The sequence below is a fragment of the Physella acuta genome, unplaced genomic scaffold (assembly GCF_028476545.2).
Source record: "Physella acuta isolate Inbredline_101_S28 unplaced genomic scaffold, ASM2847654v3 ptg000766l, whole genome shotgun sequence".
Lineage (NCBI taxonomy): Eukaryota > Metazoa > Mollusca > Gastropoda > Physidae > Physella > Physella acuta.
Genome location: NW_026732284.1, coordinates 40,934 through 68,363, shown reverse-complemented (window position 1 = coordinate 68,363; position 27,430 = coordinate 40,934). Strand labels below are relative to the sequence as shown.

At 39.8% G+C, this 27,430-nt stretch overlaps 1 protein-coding gene across 1 annotated transcript; it reads left to right on the top strand.

Annotated features, from left to right (window-relative positions):
- The first annotated feature begins 8,413 nt into the window (after positions 1 to 8,413).
- Positions 8,414 to 10,175, top strand: LOC131950468 (uncharacterized). The gene is made up of 2 exons (XM_059312637.1): positions 8,414 to 8,514; positions 8,855 to 10,175. Exons 1-2 carry the CDS (start codon positions 8,414 to 8,416, stop codon positions 10,173 to 10,175), a joined length of 1,422 nt encoding a protein of 473 aa, XP_059168620.1.
- Positions 10,176 to 27,430: the final 17,255 nt, after the last annotated feature.

Below are 27,430 nucleotides of genomic sequence, written 5' to 3'. Positions count from 1 at the left end.
GCGATTACTGGAAGTTACCAACTGGGCGATTACTGGACAGTTACCAACTGGGCGATTACTGGACAGTTACCATCTGGGCGATTACTTGACAGTTTCAATCATGGCGATTGTTAGAAAGAAACATATTAATTTGTTAAACAAACAATTAGATGGGCCTAATGCATTTAAAAAAAATGGTTGGAGTTAAATTACGATGTTCTGGACGAAAAGACAATTCTATTTCAGTATACGATCTAGAGCCTTTTTTATTTATCCTAAAAAATTATTTTTTTTTAACTTTATATGAGATCAAATAGGACACTTTCCCCCAATCCTTACCTTGTCGAGATACGTATTTATACGCCTATTCTTGCATTAGCTGCAATGTTTCTATGTCATCTAATCGATTATTATAAACTAGTCTATCGATGAAAAAATATTCACAAACAATATTTAAAAGATATAAAAACCAAACTTATTTGTCACCCAAATAAATGTTACGCCGACACGGTCATCGCCCATTTTTCCCGTCGCCCATTTTTCCCGTCGCCGAGTTGGTCGTCACCGACTTTGTTACCACCCGGATGGCGAGTAACCTTTGACCTATCAGTGGCGGATCTGGGTGAAGGGAAGGTGCAGCTATGCAGGAGTCGAAAATACACCCATACTATACTTCAGTTTACAAATCATCACAACAACCATTTTTTAAAACCGTAATATCGAATTCCAGAAAAGGTAATGAAAAGTAACAACAGGATAAAACAGTATTGACATCTCATTTTATATTAGAAGCGCCCGTGTTAAAATACGTATCAACAGAGCGGTTACCCTAAACACACTCAATCTATCTTTTCTACTGTCTTTTAAAATAAATTTTACTTTTACCAACGTTCAAACGTATTTAAAATTCACTGTATTCATTTCCGCACTGTTTCAACAACCCCCACCCCCTCATTCCCCACCCCACCCTCCCCGTTAATTGTTCCAGAATTTACCGTCCGTTCCGTGTTTTCAACTGAAGTTTCTCAAACACCCGCCTTTCACTCCGTTTCTCTTAAAACCTGTAGGCTTAAGTCTTCCCGATGTGGAGAGAGAATTATCGATTTTTTGAAGAAGCGTTCAAACCTATAAATATCCGATCGATCGAGTAGATTAAAAAAATTCATTTTACCTAAAAATGTGTGGAGTTCCGTTTTAGTGCAAAAAAGTATACTTAACTGGTCCGAATTCCTATATTTGATATAAAACGAGCCCTAGAATTGCCGGTGTCCCCTCGCAATTTGCGAATGGTTTACAGGTCTGCCTGTTGATTTATTCGTCTGAAGATGAGGCGCCTCTGGGAGCTATAGGTCCTGGTCCTTCCTGGTTTGGACTAATCAAGCTATTATCGCTTAGCCTCGCCTCAGCTTCCATGTAAAAGTACGAGACGCTCTATGTTATTTCTGGGCACGGGGCTACAATTTGGTTTCCGGCAGGTTAAGATGGCTTTTTGATTCCATTTTGGTAACTAAATGATAGTTTTTTTTATTCCATTTTGGTAACTAAATGATGGCTTTTTATTCCATTTTGGTAACCAATGATGGCTTTTATTCCATTTTGGTAACCAAAGGATGGCTTTTTTATTCCATTTTGGTAACTAAATGATGGCTTTTTGATTCCATTTTGGTAACTAAATGATAGTTTTTTTATTCCATTTTGGTAACTAAATGATGGCTTTTTATTCCATTTTGGTAACCAATGATGGCTTTTATTCCATTTTGGTAACCAAAGGATGGCTTTTTTATTCCATTTTGGTAACTAAATGATGGCTATTTAATTCCATTTTGGTAACTAAATGATGGCTTTTTATTCCATTTTGGTAACCGAAGAATGGCTTTTAAAATTCCATTTCGTCAATTGAAGAATGACATTTTTACTCCATTTTGGTAACTAAAAGGTGGCTTTTTAAAAATTCCATTTTGTTAATTGAAGAATGGCCTTTTTTTAAAATTCCATTTTGGCTTTTTAATTCCAGTTTAGTAACTGAAAGATTGAAAGATGACATTACTAGATATACATTTTGTTAGTTGAAATAAAGTATTTCTATTGTATTCCAATTTGGCAACTCTATCGTGACACTTCCATAGAAATGTCATGACACTGCGGATGGCATTTGTATTTGTGACTTTAGAAATGAAGAAACTATTTTTGACCCGTGGTCACTTGAATTGGGTGAGTAACTTAACACTGACATCGTTATCTCCCCTCCAATTATCGTAATTAACCAGCTCCTTTCTTTTAATTAAAAAAAACCCAACTAAACAAAGCAAACAGCAGAATCACAACCACAGTGGTCTAGCATCAGTTCGAACAAAAACATGAACAATTTTAACGCTAAGTTGAAATAAAACAGTTACATTTGTGAAAGTATGTTTGTATGTTGTGTATGTAGTGTGTGTATGTGGGGACGTGGTGTGTGTATGGCGTCTATATTTGTATGTTGTGTATACATAATATGTATGTACTTGAAATATGTATTATGTGTATGTATGTATGTATGTATATGTCTGAAAGTGGTGCATGTATTTGGTGTATATATGTGGTGTATGTATGTATATGCGTGCTGTATGTACGTGCTGTATGTATATGCTCTATGTATGTGGTTATGTTTGTGGTAAATGTATGTGACGTCTCGAGCTACCGATCACATTAAAACCATCAAGATAAAAAAAAAAACTGAACAATAAACGCGATTTTCTTAAGTCGCATCTGGCACTAAGCTATATGGCACAGCAATGCAACGTGCCGCAAACACCCCCTGGGCAGTGAATAGATGAAACATAAGCACCAAACCTCGGTCAAGTGTGGACAAGAGGGGGGACGGAGAAGAATCGCAGAGTTAATGAAAGTGTTTCTTTGTTGTAAAAAAAAGCATTGATCCATTCCCCGAATAAGGCTGAAATTCTAAAATTAGAAAATGATTCCCCCCCCCCCGTCCTTCTCCCTGTCGCCTGGTGGAAGATGAGGAATAAAATGAATCGTTGTCAAACAAACTATATTTTATTGTGGGGTGGGGGAGGGGGTGGGGGAGGGGGTGGGGGGAGGGGAGGTGGCGAAAGCCGAGGTTGGCAGAAAGATGACCGTTCTTTTGTTACTTGTGGGAGATGAATATTTTTGTCACCGTCTAGTTTTTTTGCCATTATGGCATTTAGCTTGATGTTACATAGCCCTGTCCATTTAATGGCTAGTAGTGTCAATTGACATAGCCCTATCCATTGTATGAAAATCAGCGTGAATAATCATACTTCTTTCCATTTTTATAACATAGCTAAATCCATTTTATGGCTAGTAGCGTCATTTGACAACACTGTCTATTTTATTGCTAGTAGCGTCATTTGACATAGCATTGTCCATTTTATAGCTAGTAGTGTCATTTGACATAGCACTGTCCATTTTATAGCTAGTAGCGTCATTTGACATAGCCCTATTCATTTTATAGCTAGTAGTGTCATTTGACATAGCACTGTCCATTGTATAGCTAGTAGCGTCATTTGACATAGCATTGTCCATTGTATGAGAAGCAGCATGAATAATCATACTTCTTTCCATTTTTATAACTAGCAGCTGAATATAGCGTAGCTCCATCCAGTTAATGACTGCCAATTTTTATTTTACAGAACCCGACCTATTTTCAGTTAAGTCCCTTATTAGCGCTATTTTAGGACAATTTTTATACCCAGAATTAGCGCTACTTAAGGACTATTTATAATTATCTAATTGAGATGTACATTAGAAAGTCCAGGCACAATGTGGGGTTTAGAAATTTTGGAAGAAAATCTACAATAGAAACGACATTTTCCATTAGACGGCTCAGGACTAAAATTAGACTAAACACACATCACGTGATATACTGCCCGCGACACCTGGAACAAGGAAACCGTCTTTCATTGTCTCAGACAACTTCCGGTTGGGGGATAAAACCCAACCCCAGCAAGAACGTCTGCTTCCTGTCCAGACAATTACTTGCAGCAGACGGTGAGCCCGTGGCTTTCACGCAGGTCAGTGACGTCGTTAGCCAGTTGCAACCAATCCATTGAGGAGTGTTGTATCTGTACCTAGATCCTAGCCAGTTGTTGTGTCTGTATTTAGCCAGTTGCATTGAGGATTGTTCTGTCTGTATTTAGCCAGTTGCATTGAGGATTGTTCTGTCTGTATTTAGCCAGTTGCATTGAGGAGTGTTCGGTGTGTACTTAGCCAGTTGCATTGAGGATTGTTCTGTCTGTATTTAGCCAGTTGCATTGAGAATTGTTGTCTGTATTTAGCCAGTTGCATTGAGAATTGTTATCTGTATTTAGCCAGTTGCATTGAGGAGTGTTGTGTCTGTATTTAGCCAGTTGCATTGAGGAGTGTTGTGTCTGTATTTAGCCAGTTGCATTGAGGAGTGTTGTGTCTGTATTTAGCCAGTTGCATTGAGGATTGTTCTGTCTGTACTTAACCAGTTGCAATTAGGATTGTTGTGTCTGTGCTAAATTTGGAACTTGGTCCTGGAAAAGAAGGTGTATGTATATGTTACCGGCATGTGTAGGTATATGTTACCGGCATGTGTAGGTATATGTTACCGGCATGTGTAGGTATATGTTACCGGCATGTGTAGGTATATGTTACCGGCTGGTGTAGGTATATGTTACCGGCATGTGTAGGTATATGTTACCGGCTGGTGTAGGTATATGTTACCGGCATGTGTAGGTATATGTTACCGGCATGTGTAGGTATATGTTACCGGCATGTGTAGGTATATGTTACCGGCATGTGTAGGTATATGTTACCGGCATGTGTAGGTATATGTTACCGGCTTGTGTAGGTATATGTTACCGGCATGTGTAGGTATATGTTACCGGCTTGTGTAGGTATATGTTACCGGCTTGTGTAGGTATATGTTACCGGCTTGTGTAGGCATATAATAATATGATATCAGCATGAACTATCCTCCAATGATTATATTTTACAAGATTTCTACATTTTTGCATGTAGGCATTCGATAGAATGACTAACACATTTCATGGCGCGGAACGTTATTGGAGTTGTTAAAAAGGTGGAAAATTAAAATAAAAATATAACAAAATCGCATCATATACACAAAAGTTATCTGAAAAGGAAATAAAAATACATAGTTGATCATAAATCCAAACCTGAAAGTAATTTTAGGGCAAAATTAGATTTAGGGTTTGAGTTAGGTTTCAATATAGGTTTAAGCTATGAGCTTATAACAGAACCGTGCTTGCCTAGCACTCACACGTTATATATATATATATATATATATATATATATATATATATATATATATATATATATATATATATATATATATGTTTATATAAAAGTTTATATATTTATATATACGTTTGTTTACTACAGTGTGTTTTGGACTTAAATTTTGACGGTGACAATTAGCGCGACCGCGAGAAGAGAAAGATGGACTGGAGAGTTTTACGATAAGCTGCCCAGAAAACTGTAAAAATGGCCTCCTGTCGTTTCTCTATTTTTATGTGTACCAGGTGACCCATAAAACGCGACTCAGACCCGGGGTTTAAAGAAAACCCTTGCACTTCTCTGTCTGTGGGGTTGGGTTTAAAATGTTCAGGATTATGTCTTCGTTATTAAACTTTTTGTTTGTATTATACACCGTCTAAAGGTACATTTTTAAAGTCTTTGAGCTTTTGAGTAGCTTCCGGTGTGATGGAACGGGAAATATTAAGTTGAGCTATCAGTGGGGAAATACGACGTAGCTTTGATGCCCTTGAAAGTCTATTTTTGAGTATTATGTAAGCATCTATTTTTAGAATATTATTTAAACATTTCGTTTTAGGTGTTATGTAAACATCTATTTTAGAAATTTTCATGTAAACATCAATTTTAGAAATTTTCATGTAAACATCTATTTTTGGAGTGTGCTATAACATTATTTTTAACATAACATTTGAGTTGTTTGTTAGTATACTGAAACATTAATTTATTTTAGGTAAATAATAATGTACTATTAATAGCATGTAATGTGGTGTAGTATTTAGCTTCTGAGACCCCTCCCCCACAAAGAAGCTCCTTCTGTTTCCCCTCCCCGTGGTGGATGTGAGTGGTATCCCGTGGAGGGACTTCCTGTGTGTGTGACACAACCGCGTGCCAAGAAGTCTCTGTCATCTGTTAGCTCCAGTCTCGCGTTAAGACAGTCTCTGTCTTAAGACAGCCTCGTGTTAAGACAGTCTCTGTCTTAGCTCCAGCCTCGTCTTAAGACAGTCTCTGTCTTTTCTTAGCTCCAGCCTAGTGTTAAGACAGTCTCTGTCTTAGTCCCAGCCTAGTGTTAAGACAGTCTCTGTCTTAGCTCCAGCCTTGTCTTAAGACAGTCTCTGTCTTAGCTCCAGCCTTGTCTTAAGACAGTCTCTGTCTTAGCTCCAGCCTAGTGTTAAGACAGTCTCTGTCTTAGCTCCAGCCTTGTCTTAAGACAGTCTCTGTCTTAGCTCCAGTCTCGTGTTAAGACAGTCTCTGTCTTAGCTCAAGCCTCGTCTTAAGACAGTCTCTGTCTTAGCTTCAGCCTAGTGTTAAGACAGTCTCTGTCTTAGCTCCAGCCTAGTGTTAAGACAGTCTCTGTCTTAGCTCCAGCCTCGTGTTAAGACAGTCAGACAGTCTCTGTCTTTTGTTAGCTCCAGCCTCGTGTTAAGACAGTCTCTGTCTTAGCTCTAGCTCGTCTTAAGACAGTCTCTGTCTTAGCTTCAGCCTGGTGTTAAGACAGTCTCTGTCTTAGTCCCAGCCTTGTTTTAAGAAGTCTCTGTCTTTTGTTAGCACCAGCCTAGTGTTAAGACAGTCAGACAGTCTCTGTCTTTTGTTAGCACCAGCCTAGTGTTAAGACAGTCTCTGTCTTAGCTCCAGCATCGTGTTAAGACAGTCTCTGTCTCTGAATATCTAAATCCTTGTTTGGAAGCTGAGTTATGTGTAATCCAGAGTTGTACGAGTCTCTAAATCATTGTTCGGATGCTGAGTCATCTAAACATCAGAGTTGTGAAAGTCTCCAAATCTTTGTTCGGATGTTGAGTCATCTAATCATCAGTGTTGTAAAAGTTTACGAATCTTTGTTCGGATGTTGAGTCATATCAGCATCAGAATTGTGAAAGTCTTCAAATCTTTGTTCGCATTCTGAATCACCTGAACCGCCAGAGTCATCAGTATTTAAATATCTGTTTAAAAGCTGAACCTTGCTAAGTGTCTGACTATTGCATAAGCTTAGTTGTCTAACCAAAGTGTCTGACTATTGCATAAGCTTAGTTGTCTAACCAAAGTGTCTGACTATTGCATAAGCTTAGTTGTCTAACCAAAGTGTCTGACTATTGCATAAGCTTAGTTGTCTAACCAAAGTGTCTGACTATTGCATAAGCTTAGTTGTCTAACCAAAGTGTCTGACTATTGCATAAGCTTAGTTGTCTAACCAATGTGTCTGACAATTGCATAAGCTTAGTTGTCTAACCAAAGTGTCTGACTATTGCATAAGCTTAGTTGTCTAACCAAAGTGTCTGACTATTGCATAAGCTTAGTTGTCTAACCAAAGTGTCTGACTATTGCATAAGCTTAGTTGTCTAACCAAAGTGTCTGACTATTGCATAAGCTTAGTTGTCTAACCGTCCTGGTATCGTGTCCAAATCTCTACCTGCTCACAAGATGTAATCAGACGATCGTTTGTATTTAGAGTGACTATTTCACAGCGGTGAGTAGTAATGGGGCATGGCTTGTGTGTTGATGAGTTGAGTACATCTTTGTCTTGCGTGTTTGATTAGAGTTCAACCGTTGATAAGTGAGTTTGTTTGGAGTTTTTTTTTTCCAAATCAGAATGATTAGGAAATGCAATTGAAGTGTAGTTTATTTATGTCCGTAACAAAAGAAGCTTTAAGCAATTTGTTTGTTCAAAGTTTTTCTCGTCGTGTCGTTTTAATGAGCGCGTTGTTCTTGCGCTAAGTCCCGATCTGCTTCGAATATAAACTTTTTTAAACAACACCCTAAGGCATAGACGAAAACGGGAGGGGATGGAAAAAATGGAAGTAAAGGGGCGAGTGGGGATGTGTGGATTGGGGCTGTGGGTGTGGGTGGGGGTGAGGCTAAGGCTAGTTTCAAATATTCCGGTCAGTGAGGTTAGGGCTATGAGGGTGTGCGGGGAATTGTGGGTGTGGGGCTAAGGCTAGTTTCAAATATTCAGGTCAGTGAGGGTGGGGTAGAGTTGAGCTACGAGGGTGGGGGTGGAGTCGGACGAAAGCTAATTTAAAACCTCCAGGTCAGTGTGGGTAGGGCTATAAGGGTGTGTGTATTGTGGGGATTGTGGGGTGGGAGGGGGACTGGCTAGTTTCAAATCTTCAGGTCACTGCTCTACCTCTGGTCGATAAATATAAAACTGCAGAGGGCGAAAAGTTCTCAATCAATGCCTGGAGTTGAATCAGTTTCACCCGGCACCAATTTATTCACAGCTCTTCTCTTCACAAGGAAAGGTCAGCAAGGTTCACGGGAATATCGCCTTATAAGGCAATTACTTCAGGCCAGATATGTTTCACCCCCCCCCTACCCGACAGTTCAGTCCTGGAGTTTATTTTTGCACATTCAAATTCTAGAATTTAAACCTTCGGGATAATTTTTCCGAAACCTGAAGAAGTTGTCGGTGTAAAAAGGGCGTGTGGTTTTAATGATGGTAGTAAACGAGATTTCATGAAATTTGCAACGAGGTATTATGAGACAAGCCCTTACAAGCACCAGCCCTTACAAGCACCAGCCCTTAGAAGCACCAACCCTTACAAGAACCAGCCCTTACAAGCACCAGCCCTTAGAAGCACCAGCCCTTAGAAGCACCAACCCTTACAAACACCAGCTCTTACAAACACCAGCTCTTACAAGCACCAACCCAGCCCTTACAAGCACCAGCTCTTACAAGCACCAACCCTGTCCTTACAAGCTCCAGCTCTTACAAGCACCAACCCTGTCCTTACAAGCACCAGCCCTTACAAGCACCAGCCCATACAAGCACCAGCCCTTACAAACACCAGCTCTTACAAGCACCAACCCAGCCCTTACAAGCACCAACCCTTACAGGCACCAGCCCTTACAAGCACCAGCCCAGCCCTTACAAGCACCAACCCAGCCCTTACAAGCACCAGCCCTTACAGGCACCAGCCCTTACAAGCACCAGCCCAGCCCATACAAGCACCAGCCCTTACAAGCACCAGCCCATACAAGCACCAGCCCTTACAAGCACCAGCCCAGCCCATACAAGCACCAGCCCTTACAAGCAGCATCCCATACAAGCACCAGCCCTTACAAGCATCAGCCCTTACAAGCACCAGCCCTTACAAGCACCAGCCCTTTCAAGCATCAGCCCTTACAAGCACCAGCCCTTACAAGCACCAGCCCTTACAAGCACCAGCCCTTACAAGCACCAGCCCTTACAAGCACCAGCCCTTACAAGCACCAGCCCTTACAAGCACCAGCCCTTACAAGCACCAGCCCTTACAAGCACCAGCCCTTACAGGCACCAACCCTTACAAGCACCAGCCCTTAGAAGCACCAGCCCTAACAAGCACCAGCCCTTACAAGCACCAACCCTTACAAGCACCAGCCCTTACAAGCACCAGCCCTTACAAGCACCAACCCTTACAAGCACCAGCCCTTACAAGCACCAGTCCTTACAAGCACCAGCCCTTACAAGCACCAACCCTTACAAGCACCAACCCTTACAAGCACCAGCCCTTACAAGCACCAGTCCTTACAAGCACCAGTCCTTACAAGCACCAGCCCTTACAAGCACCAACCCTTACAAGCACCAGCCCTTACAAGCACCAACCCTTACAAGCACCAGCCCTTACAAGCACCAGTCCTTACAAGCACCAGTCCTTACAAGCACCAGCCCTTACAAGCACCAACCCTTACAAGCACCAGCCCTTACAAGCACCAGCCCTTACAAGCACCAACCCTTACAAGCACCAGCCCTTACAGGCACCAACCCTGCCCTTACAAGCACCAGCCCTTACAAGCACCAGCCCTTACAAGCACCAACCCTTACAAGCACCAGCCCTTACAGGCACCAACCCTGCCCTTACAAGCACCAGCCCTTACAAGCACCAGCCCTTACAGGCACCAGCCCTTACAAGCACCAACCCAGCCCTTACAAAGTCCCATCTGTGGATATTGACTAACACTCGAGTGATTTTCTTTAAAAAAAAATCCCCACTAAAAGCGCAAGATGTAAACATTGACTCTGTTCGGGGGGAAAAAGCGATTAATCTCCCTTGTTACTATTTTTACACCGAAAAAAAAAGCAATTACATTCCGTCCACAAATGGAAGCAACAGTTCTAAAGGCTTCCATTCTCCGCAGAAATGATTTTGGACACGATGGACTTGACTAAGTTGACCTTTGGTGTGGCGGGTTGGGTTTCATTATGGTAGTCAATGAGTTCTTCGATTCATCAGAAGTCAATGCCAGAACTCGCCAGTGCAGTGGTACCATGCGGCGGGCAGAGATTTCCATTGCGGTGTTAAGTCATTGTTTACATACAGTCAGGTCCCGGTAATACAAGTTGAAAATTACATCAATTTGGTTACTTTCTTTTAAATAATTTGAAAAGTAAATATATAAACAAATAATATATGATCATAATATATACATATCACACACACACATACATATATGTATATATATATATATATGTATGTATAATGTATATATATATATATATATATATATACATATATATATATATATGTATGTATATATATATATATACATATATATATATATATATATATATATATATATATATATATATATATATATATATATATATATATATATATATATATATATGTGTATATATATATATGTGTATATATATATATATATATATATATATATATATATATATATATATATATATATATATATATGTTTGTATATATATATATATATATATATATAAAATGCTTTTTCTTAAACTTTGTGATATAAATATATGAACTAATTCCTTGTTCATGATGTATTGCATATCCAAAAACAAATTGTTGGTGATGTATTGTATGCCAACAAACAAATTGTTGGTGATGTATTGTATATCAACAAACAAATTGTTGGTGATGTATGCATATCAACAAACAAATTGTTGGTGATGTATTGCATATCAACAAACAAATTGTAGGTGATGTATTGCATATCAACAAACTGTTGGTGATGTATTGCATATCAACAAACAAATTGTTGGTGATGTATTGCATATCAACAAACAAATTGTTGGTGATATATTGCATATCAACAAACAAATTGTTGGTGATGTATTGCATATCAACAAACAAATTGTTGGTGATGTATTGTATGCCAACAAACAAATTGTTGGTGATGTATTGCATATCAACAAACAAATTGTTGGTGATGTATTGCATATCAACAAACAAATTGTTGGTGATGTATTGCATATCAACAAACAAATTGTTGGTGATGTATTGTATGCCAACAAACAAATTGCCAAACCACAGAAAAGACATCTTTCTCTCGACTGGGCCCAGGGGAAATTATATATCTCAGTGCTGAACTGAGCAAGGGCGCTAACTGCACAAAAGTCCGTGACATATGCAAGGGGCCATAACTCACCTGCAGTGGAGGGATCATGGTTTTGAATAATGTGAACACGCCGAGCGACCAGGATCTCGGCGGATCGTGTTAATGATACATGTGTCACGTGCGAGTGATGAGTCTCACACAGCCTTAAATAATGCACTTTTAGACGGTGGGGGAGGTGGGGGAAGGGGAGTGGTCTAAATTTGAAATATGGGTGGATTCTAAAACAAAGTATGATTCGTGAAACATGGGAGAAACGACATGGACAATAATCAGCCATTCATTTCCCACCCCACTGAGCCCAAGCCTACATATTCTATAGCCTGTCGTTCTGTTTAAACATCTCTACTCCCAGAATGCCATCTTTACTCCCAGCGTTCCATCTTTTTACCCAGCAGGCGGTCTGGCAGATGAAGATGTGCAGCAAGCAATGTGGATCCAGCTCACTTTCATTCAAACTTTATCTCACTTTGGGTTTCTGGCGTTATAGGGTGTGTCGTCTACTTCATTCATTTCACATAGTTGCCTGTATAATTAGAGGAAATGTTCATCTCTCAAAGACCTGAAATCAAATCACGAACACATGGGCTACAGTCATATATATATATATATATATATATATATATATATATATATATATATATATATATATATATATATATATATATATATATATATATATATATTTAAAGTTTAAGGATGATGAATCACTTTTTTCATACTTAAATACACATGCGTTCATTATTTTTTACTAAATTCCTTGTTACATTATACCAGTGTTAAAGTTATATGGCTACCTACCTATATGGCTACCTACCATTGCTACACCCCCTCCACGACTGCTACCATGCTAACTTTGGTCCAATGGCTACAGTTTCACGTCGCAGTATTCCCATCCTGACCAAGCTCTGACCCTGAGCTCACCGAATGGTCAGCTGATGTTTATTACCCTGTCACTGCCCAGATGTCCGTGAAAAACAACAGACCTTTGTGGCTAAAGATGGGGGGGGGGGGTATCTTTGAACCAATAGCTGTACCCAGCATACAGACGGAGGGGGGTGTGTCTTGGTGGGGCTTGTCGCGAAAATAACACGGTCTTCATTGATCCAGCGGGGTTGGGTGCAGGGGCGGGGAGGTTTTCTAATCAAGTGGTCACCACATAACCAAGTGCTGGCCCGCGAGTTTTTGCTTGAGTTCAACAATACAAGAACTTCGTAACGAGCTCTTTAAAATCAACGTAAACCAGTCAGTACTGATTGCTCTATGTCCAGCTCTTTCATGGCTCGGCAGTGAGACTCTACGATCACAAGCACGCAGGTGTCTGTCGTTAACATGCATTGTACACCCCAGCATGCATTTGACAAGTTGTCTCTCCAGATTGGCATCATGCTGGCTCTGGAACCCATGATGTCATTATTTTACACAAAAAAAAAAGCTTTTAAAAAGAAGCTTGTGCTATACTACTATAAACAACACGTAGTTTAGAAAAAATATCAAAGATGAGGAAGTGTCTTTTATCAAGTTGGTAGGCATCGAGAGAGCGAAAAACAACACACAGCAACCTACCATACTAGTCATAACGTACGTTCATCCACTGTCAGCTTCATCTCTATCAAAACACGAACAATCAAATTATTCTAGATAGTTTAACATACAAACTTCTTTCTTCTAAATTACAAGAATAAACGTACCATCTTCTAAATTACAAGAATCAATGTACCATCTTCTAAATTATAAGAATCAATTTACCATCTTCTAAATTACAAGAATCAACGTACCATCTTCTAAATTACAAGAATCAGCGTACCATCTTCTAAATTACAAGAATCAACGAACCATCTTCTAAATTACAAGCATCAACGTACCATCTTCTAAATTACAAGAATCAACGTACCATCTTCTAAATTACAAGAATCAACCTACCATCTTCTATAGGAAAGTTCCCATCGTCTGTATCCCTTCCAGCAGTCGATGACGTCACTTCCTCCAGCAAATCTTCCCCGCCCCCTTTCCCCCAACCCGCCAGTCACCTCGGCACTGAGCAAACATTTGGTTGCCGCCATCTTCCCGTGTTGACAAAGTTCCAAGACTCTCCCTGGACGCTGAAATCAAAGTGTGAACATCTCACCCCCACACCCCCACACCCCACACCCCCATCTCAACCCCGCCCACCCTTGCTACTCACACAGAACGCCAAAATCAAAGTGTGAACATCTCACTTCAGCAACCCACACCCCAGCTCCCCCACCCCCTCCCAGCTCCCCCACCCCCACCCAGCTCCCCCACCCCCACCCAGCTCTCGCACCCCCACACCACCCACTCCATTTTCTTTTCTCCATTCGGTGGAGTCTTTACTTTGTATGAAATGTCAAATTATTTGTATAAAAAGTTCAAATCATATCCCACTTACCACGACCTCATCCACCCACCTCAACCTCACCCACCCTCTTAACCGTACCCTGTCCCCAAGACCTCACCATCACAACATCACCCACCCACCACATCATAACCCACCCTCCACAACCTCACCCACCGTCTTAACCATACCCTGTCCCCAAGACCTCACCATCACAACATCACCCACCCACCACATCATAACCCACCCACCATAACATCAGCCACCCACCATAACATCAGCCACCCATCATAACATCAGCCACCCACCATAACATCACCCACCCACCATAACATCAGCCACCCACCATAACATCACCCACCCACCATAACATCAGCCACCCACCATAACATCAGCCACCCACCATAACATCACCCACCCACCATAACATCAGCCGCCCACCATAACATCACCCACCCACCATAACATCAGCCACCCACCATAACATCAGCCACCCACCAAAACATTACCCACCCACCATAACATCAGCCACCCACCACAACATTACCCACCCACCATAACATCAGCCACCCACCACAACATAACCCACCCACCATAACATCAGCCACCCACCACAACATAACCCACCCACCATAACATCAGCCACCCACCATAACATCAGCCACCCACCATAACATCAGCCACCCACCATAACATCACCCACCCACCATAACATCACCCACCCACCATAACATAACCCACCCACCAAAACATCAGCCACCCACTATAACATCAGCCACCCATCATAACATCAGCCACCCACCATAACATCAGCCACCCACCATAACATTACCCACCCACCATAACATTACCCACCCACCATAACATCAGCCACCCACCACAACATAACCCACCCACCATAACATCAGCCACCCACCACAACATAACCCACCCACTATAACATCACCCACCCACCACAACATAACCCACCCACCATAACATCAGCCACCCACCATAACATCAGCCACCCACCATAACATCAGCCACCCACCATAACATCACCCACCCACCATAACATAACCCACCCACCATAACATCAGCCACCCACTATAACATCAGCCACCCACTACAACCTCTCTACTACCTGTATAACATCACCCAACAAATACGTCATCCCATCCCCCATAGCCGCATCCAACCACTACGACGCCATCCACCTTCCACAACCTCTCCCACCCCCCCCCAACAACCTCTCCCACTCCCTCGACCGACAACCCCAGTTTTTGTTGGTCTCCAAACTTCCTTGAACTGTATTGCGCAGTGTGGACCCGAGTACTACAAAAACAAAACGCGGGATTAGCATAAAGAAAAGAGGAATCTATTTATTTTCTTATGATGTCATTGCCACAGTATACAGCTATAAATACTTTATGCACAGAGAGAGTTTGCTTTTTTTCTAACAGAGTAAATTATGCTGATAAATGCAAATGACTAAAACGTCAAGATATCCCGAGAAAACTTTAATTTATTTGGTATTCAAAGGTCAAAGGTCAAGCTGAGTCGATTATTTTCGACGGGGCTGACCAATGACCTACATGTTAACGTCGCGGCCACTTCGTGAGGTCACGCGTGCTTCTCTGGCACATCTGTGGCATTAGCTCAAGTAGCCAGGCGGGCTTGGAATCTCTGCAGCCATAGAATCTCTGCAGCCATAGAATCTCTGCAGCTAGATCAAGTAGTCAGGCGAGATTGGAATCTCTGCAGCCATAGAATCTCTGCAGCCATAGAATCTCTGCAGCTAGATCAAGTAGTCAGGCGAGATTGGAATCTCTGCAGCCGTAGAATCTCTGCAGCCATATAATCTCTGCAGCTAGATCAAGTAGCCAGGCGAGATTGGAATCTCTGCAGCCATAGAATCTCTGCAGCTAGCTCATGTAGCTATAGAATCTCTGCAGCTAGCTCATGTAGCTATAGAATCTCTGCAGCTAGCTCATGTAGCTATAGAATCTCTGCAGCTAGCTCATGTAGCTATAGAATCTCTGCAGCTAGCTCATGTAGCTATAGAATCTCTGCAGCTAGATCATGTAGCTATAGAATCTCTGCAGCTAGCTCATGTAGCTATAGAATCTCTGCAGCTAGCTCATGTAGCTATAGAATCTCTGCAGCTAGCTCATGTAGCTATAGAATCTCTGCAGCTAGCTCATGTAGCTATAGAATCTCTGCAGCTAGCTTATGTAGCTATAGAATCTCTACAGCTAGCTCATGTAGCTATAGAATCTCTGCAGCTAGCTCATGTAGCTATAGAATCTCTGCAGCTAGCTCATGTAGCTATAGAATCTCTGCAGCTAGCTCATGTAGCTATAGAATCTCTGCAGCTAGCTCATGTAGCTATAGAATCTCTGAGCTAGCTCATGTAGCTATAGAATGTCTGCAGCCATAGAATCTCTGCAGCTAGCTCATGTAGCTATAGAATCTCTGCAGCTAGCTCATGTAGCTATAGAATCTCTGCAGCTAGCTCATGTAGCTATAGAATCTCTGCAGCTAGCTCATGTAGCTATAGAATCTCTGCAGCTAGCTCATGTAGCTATAGAATCTCTGCAGCTAGCTTATGTAGCTATAGAATCTCTGCAGCTAGCTCATGTAGCTATAGAATCTCTGCAGCTAGCTCATGTAGCTATAGAATCTCTGCAGCTAGCTCATGTAGCTATAGAATCTCTGCAGCTAGCTCATGTAGCTATAGAATCTCTGCAGCTAGCTCATGTAGCTATAGAATCTCTGCAGCTAGATCATGTAGCTATAGAATCTCTGCAGCTAGCTCTAGCTATAGAATCTCTGCAGCTAGCTCATGTAGCTATAGAATCTCTGCAGCTAGCTCAGTAGCTATAGAATCTCTGCAGCTATAGAATCTCTGCAGCTAGCTCATGTAGCTATAAAATCTCTGCTGCTAGCTCATGTAGCTATAGAATCTCTGCAGCTATAGAATCTCTGCAGCTAGATCATGTAGCTATAGAATCTCTGCAGCTAGCTCAGTAGCTATAGAATCTCTGCAGCTAGCTTATGTAGCTATAGAATCTCTGCAGCTATCTCATGTAGCTATAGAATCTCTGCAGCTAGCTCATGTAGCTATAGAATCTCTGCAGCTAGCTCATGTAGCTATAGAATCTCTGCAGTTAGCTCAGCCATAAAATATCTGCAGCTAGTTCAAATACCTATTGTGTTTAAAACTCAAAAGTGGATAAGTAGGGTAGATTGGTGTCTGTGAAACTTTCAGACTAGTGAGCAAATAAAATTAGGATAGTGCTCAACGATAAATGAGATCAAAGTCATTCTTGAGAAAAAATGACAATAATACTTCAAGAAGAGTAACAATAATACTTACACTTGTAATATTAATACCAATATAAAATCAAATATTAAAAAACATGAAGTGTTTTGTCGATATAATAATAATAATAATAATAATAATAATTTTGACACATAACTAGGTGAGTAGTTATTTCCCCTGCAAATTGTCTATGTTAAACGATGCGTTCACCTAGTGTTAAGTAAACTATCAGCAACTGTTCGAGTCTTTTTGTGTTGGTTATGTTAGTCATTGATCACCCATTACCAACCAACAACTCGACCATGTCAGGCATTGATCGACCACAAATATATCTTCCTGAACTATTCGACACAGTTCCAAATCACATGCCGTTTTTTAAGCTAATTAATTAGATTTCGATGTAAGGTCGTCAGATCATTAACTGTTGATTGCGAGAGGTTTTCCTTGTCTGTCTAATTCTCCGGTGATTAGAGCAGAGCTCTATGGGACTGATGGGGCTCTGATGTCTGTGTCGTGACAGACGACCGTCAGTCTGGATTCTTGGGACATCGATATCTGGAGTCATTGATATACGGAGTCATCGATACCTGGAGTCATCGATATACGGAGTCATCGATAATCATCAATACCTGGAGTTTTTAATACCTGGAGTCATTGATACCTGTTGTCATTGATACCTGGAGTCTTCGACAGTATCCAATACCTGGAGTCATCAATACCTGGAGTCATCGATAGTAGCCAATTCCTGGAGTCATCAATACCTGGAGTCATCCATACCTGGAGTCATCAATACCTGGAGTCATCAATACCTGGAGTCATCAATACCTGGAGTTTTCAATACCTGGAGTCATCCATACCTGGAGTCATCAATACCTGGAGTCATCAATACCTGAACTCATCAATACCTGGAGTCATCGATACTTGGAGTCATCCATACCTGGAGTCATCAATACCTGGAGTCATCCATACCTGGAGTCGTCAATACCTGGAGTCATCAATACCTGGAGTCATCTATACTTGGAGTCATCCATACTTGGAGACATCGATAGAAATCAATACCTGGGGTCAAATGGCATTTATCAAGTTTTCGATTTGACAATGTAGTGATATCTAACTCATTGTTGTGCTAGATTTGCGACAGCTGGTTTTGACCCTTAGGCTTATATTATAGAACACTACCTTTACAGTAACACCAAATTAATGAATGCAAACTATATACGATGAATACTCTAAAAACTGCATATTTACTTCAGACCAACGTAACTTTCGTATATTTAATTATCTAGAGTCGTATGCTGAATATTTCCAGTATTTATGAATAAAAGAAACCACTGTTTGGTAGGTTGGTCTAGTTTTAGCTGCTACTTAACCACGCTAATCACACGACAAATTAAATGCTGGTATATTAATAAATACACTGATTTGTTATTACCAGCAGGTATGTGCTCATAACACCGGCATATCTCTAACAGGATAACTAATAGATTTATTTCTCAAACTACTGTGTACATAAAGGATCGAAACTTTTCCATAAAATTCACACCTACCTGTCTTAGTTTCATCCTACTCCCCAATTATAAAATGTTAAATTATATTTTAGAAAATTAATCATTGACTGAACGGGATAATTGCTTTTTTTCTGTATATTATCATTTTTTCCCTTAGAGTAACCCTTTTAAGGTCTCTAACCCTCGCACCACCCATCCCCCCACTTGTGGCGCTACTGACATTACGTCACATAACATGTTTGAGATTCGGTCACACCTGACTGACTCAAGTACACGGCCTGGCTGGGTCTTGGTATCCCAATGTTTACTTTCTGTCTGGTCACGTGACAGCTATTTATGGACGTGCCCCTGGTTAGTCGAGAGTTTGAATCTAGGTTTGTGTCTGTGACGTGTATTCCAACATGGCACTCAAACTTCTGATTTTTATCACAGGTAAATACACAGTTGTAACTAATTTAGTTGATGGTTTTAAAGGTGACACCATTACGTGCTTATATTTGTCTAGTGTTTGGACTAATAATAATATGGTATAATCGGTATTGAAAAAACATATTTAAGTCATACTCTAGTGATCCATTGCTATAAATGCCTATGTTTATTATACATAATTGAATCCTTATATAAATATAAATACATACATATATATATAAATATACATTTTCTCTATGTAAATATATATATATATATATATATATATATATATATATATAATATATCATAATTTATTATACATAATTGAATCCTTATATAAATATAAATACATACATATATATATATATATATATATACATTTTCTCTATATAAATAAATAAATAAATATATATATATATATATATATATATATATATATATATATATATATATATATATATATATATATATATATATATATATATATAATATATCACCGATTATACATATCTGTATATGTACATATATATATATATATATATATATATATATATATATATATATATATATCACCGATTATACATATCTCTCTCTCTCTCTCTCTCTCTCTCTCTCTCTCTCTCTCTATATATATATATATATATATATATATATATATATATACAGCATATATATATATATATATATATATATATATATATATATATATATATATATATATATACAGCATATATATATACATATACATATATATATATATATATATATATATATATATATATATATATATATATATATATATATATATATATATATATATATATATATATATATATATGTGTGTGTGCTGTATTGATTTTATCATAAAATATGTGAACTTGCCAGTTTTCCTGTTTGTATACTGTGATGTGTGTAAAGATGAACTGGATGCAGCTTTCAAAGCTTTTTACAAGACTTCAGGGAATGAGTAAGTTTATATATATTTGTCTATAGCGGAAGGCGTGTGGAGGGTAGGATAATTGGAGGATAAGACTAGGATAATGGGGGATTGGGTAGTTTAATGGTTGATTGGGTAGTTTAATGGTGGATTGGGTAGTTTAATGGTAGGATTGGGTACGATAATGGGATGGTTGGGTAGGATATTGAGTATCAGTATTATTATTACTAGTATTATTTTTAGTGTCATTGTTGTCATGATTTATTCGAGTGACACACACCATAATTGTTCACATGATTATGTCCCTTGAACAGGACCAACGAGTTGGACTATCTAAGACGAGCTGAGAGGGCGCCCTGTGTGAAAGGAACCGAGGGGGGAGACCTCCAGGAAGAAACTGTGAAGAAGCTGAAGAATTTGATCAAAATTGTACGTACACCAGTTCGTTTGACAGTAATGTAAACAGATACAGTATGGGCATTAGTTAATCATAATACATAAAACTCGTCTGGTAATTGAACACAATTAAGATTGAAATAAATAACGAAATAAAATGTTTATATCAGTTTTTCATTTATCACAATTTAAAAAAAGTGTATTTTTGTTTTATAAGTAATTTATTATTATAGATTTAAACTATTTTTTGCAATCATATAAAGCAAATGTTTACAATAGTAACGGTACTTTAGAGAAAGAACAAATTCAGGTGCTTACAGGGAGCATTACAAAAGACGAAAACGGTTTGATAAGTCGCTTAGCTATCTTGAACAGTCTTGGCTTAAAATAATGTAAAAGATTAATACATTCAGACTATTACATAAAAAAATCAGTATTAAAACATTTTTACAACACATAGGTTTATAAAATAAACTGCCACCATTGTTTCGTTACTTATCCACAAACTGTACAAATATAAAATCTCGATTTGAACTCCATTTTTAATTTACACTCCTCAGTCAAGAGGCAAGGATTACTAATGATCCCACCTACTGCGACACTACCAGGGGCACGACAGAAGATTTTAGTTAAAGAATTTGAAAAACAAGCATACACTGAACAAGACTAATATTTGTTTAGTTAACGAAATGATTGTTGAGAGAAAGGTAACATTGAAAATTTGTCTTAAAACAACGAAAAACAAAAAGAACATTAAATTTTTCTTAATTTTTTAAAACGTTTATGGAGCAAATTAAAATGACGTAAGCAGTAATGTTCAAATTATTGGTGCATGACTTAACATTTTCTAACAAGATCATACTAAAGAAAGTCTATTGTCATCAAAACAAGATCTTCCTACAGACTGCATGCATCCCCCAAAAATTGTTTTTATGTTTTTTTTAACGTTGAGTTGTGAAATTTTCTTCGTAAATTTTAGCTGTTCTATTTATACTTGTTACACATTTTTTTTAAGGACACATTTTCTTTTATTAAAAATTTTTTTATTGAAAATTTCAAACCAAATTACGTTTCAGTTTTTTTTTTATTACAGTTCATTTCCACAACATCTTGCTAAAAGCAAACATTTTAAAATCTTTCTTTCATTACAAAAAAACGCATTGCGCAAATCTTTTCTCTACATCCTTGCTCCAGCTAACGGCGTAGAAATATTTCCCGTCGTTCAGGGGCATACTATAGAATTTATCTCGGCTATTTACTAATATAAATAGTTGGACTTCCATTTTCTTTTACTCATTTTCTGTTTACATAGTAAACTCAAGAGCCCCAGGGCGTGACTTTACCCCCCCTCTCACAACTGACTAGCTACGCCACAGATTCCAGTTATTTCAGACACAACACACGAACACGAGTTGGTTTCAGTAGGTTACTACACACCTCGCTACACACCCGACTACACACCTTATACCAGTGTGTCAATACCGAGATCACAGTGCTGGGTGCCTAACCTGCCGGGCCAGTTTCTTCCAGAGTTTATATTTAGCCGTCATTGAAAGCCAGTTGCGTGTATTCACGCTAGACAGGACGAAAGTCGAACGGATGTATTGAGATCTATTCACAGCCTACCTCACTCGATGCTATACAAATGTTACAAGTCTATGTACTCGACCTGTGCCGCTCTAGCTGAGTTAAACTGACTAGGGTAACATCACCCGCTAGAATTACTAACATTACACACGTTGAAGTCATTGTCAAATAAAAAAAAAACTAAAATTAAATATTTAAAACTATTTTAAAGTAGTCAAGTCTGGCTGTTGATACAGGGATACGAGTTATATTATATCCAGTGGGCTTGAACCTTGTATGTCGTACAATTGCCGTGACTAATCGAATCTAACGCCCTCATTGCGGGTATTCGTTATGTAATAGGGGGAGCTTGTTAAGAGTGTGAATCAGGATTATATCATGACCTATAGTGGAGTTCAGTAACTTGGACGCATGATGACCATGCAGCTCCTGAACGCCCTTGGACACCCCACATACCAAGGCCCTTGGACACCCCACATACCAAGGCCCTTGGACACGCCACCTAGCAAGACTCTGAGCACCCCACCTAGCAACGCTCCTTAACACCTCACCTACCAACGCCCCTGGAACCCCACCTAGCGACGCCCCTAGACACCCTACCATGTATGAAGAGCACTAAAGAGGAGAACTTCACAACACAGTCTTGACCAGGGTCATCAATGGTCAGTATCTGTATTCCAGTCTGGTTGCCCAGTCTACGAGAATTGGTTATTGATGGCACTAGTGGTCCTACTAATTATGTGGGTATAATTGCCGTGGTAGGCGGGTCACGGGACACTGGAATAAACTCAAAGTGGTTGTGTTAAACTCCCTGGGGTATTTGCTTGGTGGTGTTTGTATGTTTGGTGATTTCGTTTCTTTTCTTTGTTTTATGCTCTACGTTTTGGTTTCTGAAAAATGTTTTAAACATGTGCATGTTTTATTTGGTTTGGTTTTGTGTTCTATTTTTATTTCTCTGAGGTTACTAAATCTTCCAATCACACACCCTAGGTTTCCTAATACCCCACATTCCCTTCACACCCCATGTTCGACTCATACCCAAATCTCCTCCAAGGTCCACACACACCCCCAGTGCCCACTCACACCCCCAGGGTCCACTCACACCTCCATGTACGACCCCCTATTTCCCACCCCCACCCCCAGGGCCCACTCACACCTCCATGTACGACCCCCTATTTCCCCACCCCCACCCCCAGGGTCCACTCACACCTCCATGTACCACCCCCCCCCCCTATTCCACCCCACCCCCAGGGTCCACTCACCCCTCCATGTACGACCCACCCCCCAGGTACCTGACTCTCCCACGGAGACCGACAGTTATGTAACTAGGTCAAACGTTAATGTCTCCCGTCGGCTGGGAGAAAGCAATCAACGATTGGATCTAATTATGTTACAACTTGTGGGACACTCGAGGGAAATGGATGGGGATGGTGATGGGTGGATACCATCAGAGATGAAGTTAACAGGGATTGTGATGGATGGTGTATTAGCACAGGTTTGATTGATATGGATGGTGATGGATGGTGTATTAGCACAGATTTGATTAATATGGATGTTGGTGGATGCATAACATCATATGCATAACAATGAATGAATTTGGTCATAGGCGCACGTTAAAACTTGCACAACTTTGAAACCTGTATTGTTGGTTGTCAACAAAATATGTGTAGGCCTACATGTTAGATTGTCGGTTTGTGAACGATTCCCATCTAATTGGTAAATCGAAACTTCACACCATGTCGGGGCAGGGGAGCTGAAGGAAGGAAGACAAAGTGTACTGTATACGGTAGTGATGGTGTGGGGGAATGTAGTTGATGTGATGTTGATGGGACTGCGGTAGTGTAGTTGGAGTGATGTTGATGGGGACTGTAGTGATGTACTGTGGATGATGTTGATGCGGACTGCGGTAGTGTAGTTGGAGTGATGTTGACGGGGGAATGCAGTGATGTACTATAGGTGATGTTGATGGGACTGCGGTAGTGTAGTTGGAGTGATGTTGATGGAGAGCTGCATGACTCAGTATTCATTACGTCATGGATCAGTTCCAACATAAGGAGACGGCCTGGTCGGTCCGGTAATACGAGTTCAAACCCCTGGGCAGATGAGACTCGATAACTGGGGACAGCAACCTATCTGAGAAAACTTCAAAATTAAACAACTAGTACCTTTTAGTTTGTTATTGTATGAAATTAAAGATCCATGGAAGTAAATCCAGAAGGAAAATCAGACCTAAATCGAAGTGAAAATGTACATATGTTTGTTTTTATGTAGGTATATTGTATAGGAGAAAACCCTGTCAAAAATAAAAAAAATAAATAACGAAGAAGATAAAAAGGAAGAAGTTACCAACAAAAAATTGTATCATCTGTTTCAAGTTTAAATAAAAGAGCAGATACTCAGAATATTCGAACTTTACCTTTTAAAATGTAAATGTTGAGATATTTTATCTTCGATACATTTGTCCTAGAGATATGTATCGTCTTGTCAGCTACTGTTGGTCATTGTTTCAAACAAGATACACCTGTCCTTTACCAACACCTCTCCACACCTGTGCCCTAATATAACTTTCATAGTTAACCGTGTCGTTCATTTATATCAATGATCTCATTAAAATCATTTTAATGAGTCATTATTCTATTTAAAATTTTGTTTTGTCAAGCTTCCATTTTATTTTATCAGTGTCATGTTTGTGGTGTGTTGGTCCACCATAGGTAGACATTTTTCGAAACTTTTCTTTTCAAACAGGACACGCAGATCGAGACTATATCCCAATGTAAGGTGACATGAGCTTTGTCGTAATTAAATAAGTCATTAATATTTAAGAGTTAATTACAGTTTACTGTATACAATAAAGTCACAGGACTATGAACATTTGATATGTTCGACTGAGGTAGAAGTGTTTTGAGTGACCAGGTTTGTGTTTTACTGCTCAAAAGTAAAATATAAAACCATTTGAGTTTAGCGTAATTCTTTTATTTTAATTCACTACATTTAAAAAAAAAGATTTTCTTTAAATATATAATATATTGCGTAATTATTTATATAACTGTAATGAAATTTATGAGTCGACATATTAGATATATTACTACTATATATTGAATTGATTTGGATATGGGTATTATTTGTAAATCGAAATAGGCCGTTAACGATTTATACACACTCTTTTAATTATAACATATTTAAAACAATTTAAAAAAAATTAATCCTTTGTTTTCAACATAAAATATGGACGTGAGTGTATGTACCAGTTAACTAATGTACATATAATATGTGGGATATAACGTATCCTTTACACATATCCATTGGATTGTGTTGGATGTAATGCAACGTTTCCATCGAGGATGTAGTGGATTAACTACAGTGACGTCGGATCCTGTGTTTGGGACGTGTAATCTCGTGTGATGGGACGTTTTCAACCTGTGTACAATTTTGAACGTCTTGCTTCGCTGTGTTAAGCAAAGATAAAACTCACTATTTAAGTACAATATTTTTTCCACAGATCGCAGATCGTAAGGAAGTATAGAAGCCAGGACCATTACAAAAAGAAACAATGCGGGTATTCCAAATAAAAAACTGTTGCCTGACCCGGAAGCTGCTTCTGGTGGCGGCCATGTTTGGTATCGAGGCTGGCATAACCTTCAAGCTGATATTCATGATCGCCAACATACAAACTCTGGGGGTACCGGTCCGTTACGCCTCCATCCCGGGGACCGTAGGCGCCGTCTGCGGCCTGCTGTGTATCCCCACCCTCGGGCTCTTCATGGAGAAATGGGCCAGGTCCAAAGTTTTCAAGGCCAAAATTTTGGCGTGTGCCGTGTCGGTACAGATGTTGGGAATGGTTTTAATTTTCATGGCTAACGTCATCAAACTGTTTGTGTATGACGTTGACAAGAATATGACGTCACTTAGCTTCACGCACGTGAACGCAACACCACGGCAGCCGATTATGAAACATGGCTCACCTCCACCTGACGAGAAGATCCACCCCTACGCCATCCTGGCGATGGTTGGTTACAGCCTGAACGACTGCGGCTACGATTCCGGAAGTTGTTTTTTGAAGGCTTTTGCGTTGGCGTCCATGGCAACAGAAGAACAGTCGAGTGTGATCGTGCAGGCTGTATTTGTTTCGTCTCTAGGTATGTGACCTTCATCTGTTTTTGTGTTGTCTTTAGGTATGTGACCTTCACCTTTTATTGTTTCGTCTCTAGGTATGTGACCTTCACCTTTTTGTTTCGTCTCTAGGTATGTGACCTTCATTTTGTTTAGTGTAGTCCCTAGGTATTTGACCTTCACTCTTTAGTCTGTTTATGTCTTAGCTCTAGGTATGGGACCTTCATCCCATTAGTCTGTATATCTTTTAGCAATCATTTATAAAATTTTGTTTGTTTAATTAAACTTCACTTCATTCAATAACAAAATGGGATATGATAGTCTAGTGAGCCGTAGGCCTATCCATTGATGTATTTAAACCTAAAACTGACATCTGAAGCTAAAAAGCAGATATGTGTAGCCGTATAACGAGTTGACTTAATTAAAAACGAACGGAACAGAGAGAATACCTACTATAAATTTTTTAATTTTAGTGTATTTAAAAGATAGGTTTACAATGATTTTTATAGGCCTATCTGTTTTATTATGTGCTTACATACATACTTGTCCGTTGCTGCAAGTTGGGTCAGGAAAAAAGGATTGATTGCAGCTAAAACATGATTGTGTATTCCAGGGGGATGTATGATTGCTGTGCTTGGGTCAGTGGGGCTGGGGACCTTGCTGACCGCTGGGACGTCACATGACGTCAACGCTGCCCAGAGCGCCCTCCTCTCAGCCTTGTGTTTCCTGCTGCTTGCCCTTGGCCTGACCTTGACATTGACCACTGGTTTCTGCTGCACGCCGTCTGGTAGCTCATCCTATGAGGAAATTACCCAGTATGTTTTACAGACATTTTGTTTCGGCATGAGGTCTTCGGCAGTTAAGTCAATCATTGATAAACATTTTATAAAATGCTTTAACTTAGGGCATCCTCGTTAAGATATGTTTCCCAGAGGTTTGATGGTTGTGGGTTTTCTACCGGTGGATATGCCTGGTTGCATGTGGTGTTTTGTGAATTACCTGGCTAGTTTCTGTACCAAACAATGCCAGTGCTAGCCTCAGTTACCCGACGTCTGCATGAGAGATGCCACACTCAGGGGCGTAGCGAGGGGGGGGGGGGGGGGGCGGGGGGTGCGGACCGCACCGGGTGACACCATTTAGGGGGGTGACACCATTTAGGGGGGTGACACCAAGGCAAAAAATAGCAAAATATACAGAGAAAAACTTGAGAGGGGGGTGCATATCGAAAGTTT

Coding starts and splice junctions, on each gene's coding strand:
- LOC131950468 (XM_059312637.1), top strand. CDS start 8,414: ATGCCTGGAGTTGAATCAGTTTCACCCGGCACCAATTTATTCACAGCT. Junction 8,515..8,854: donor CGGGAATATCGCCTTATAAG/GCAATTACTTCA, acceptor TACAAACACCAG/CTCTTACAAACACCAGCTCT.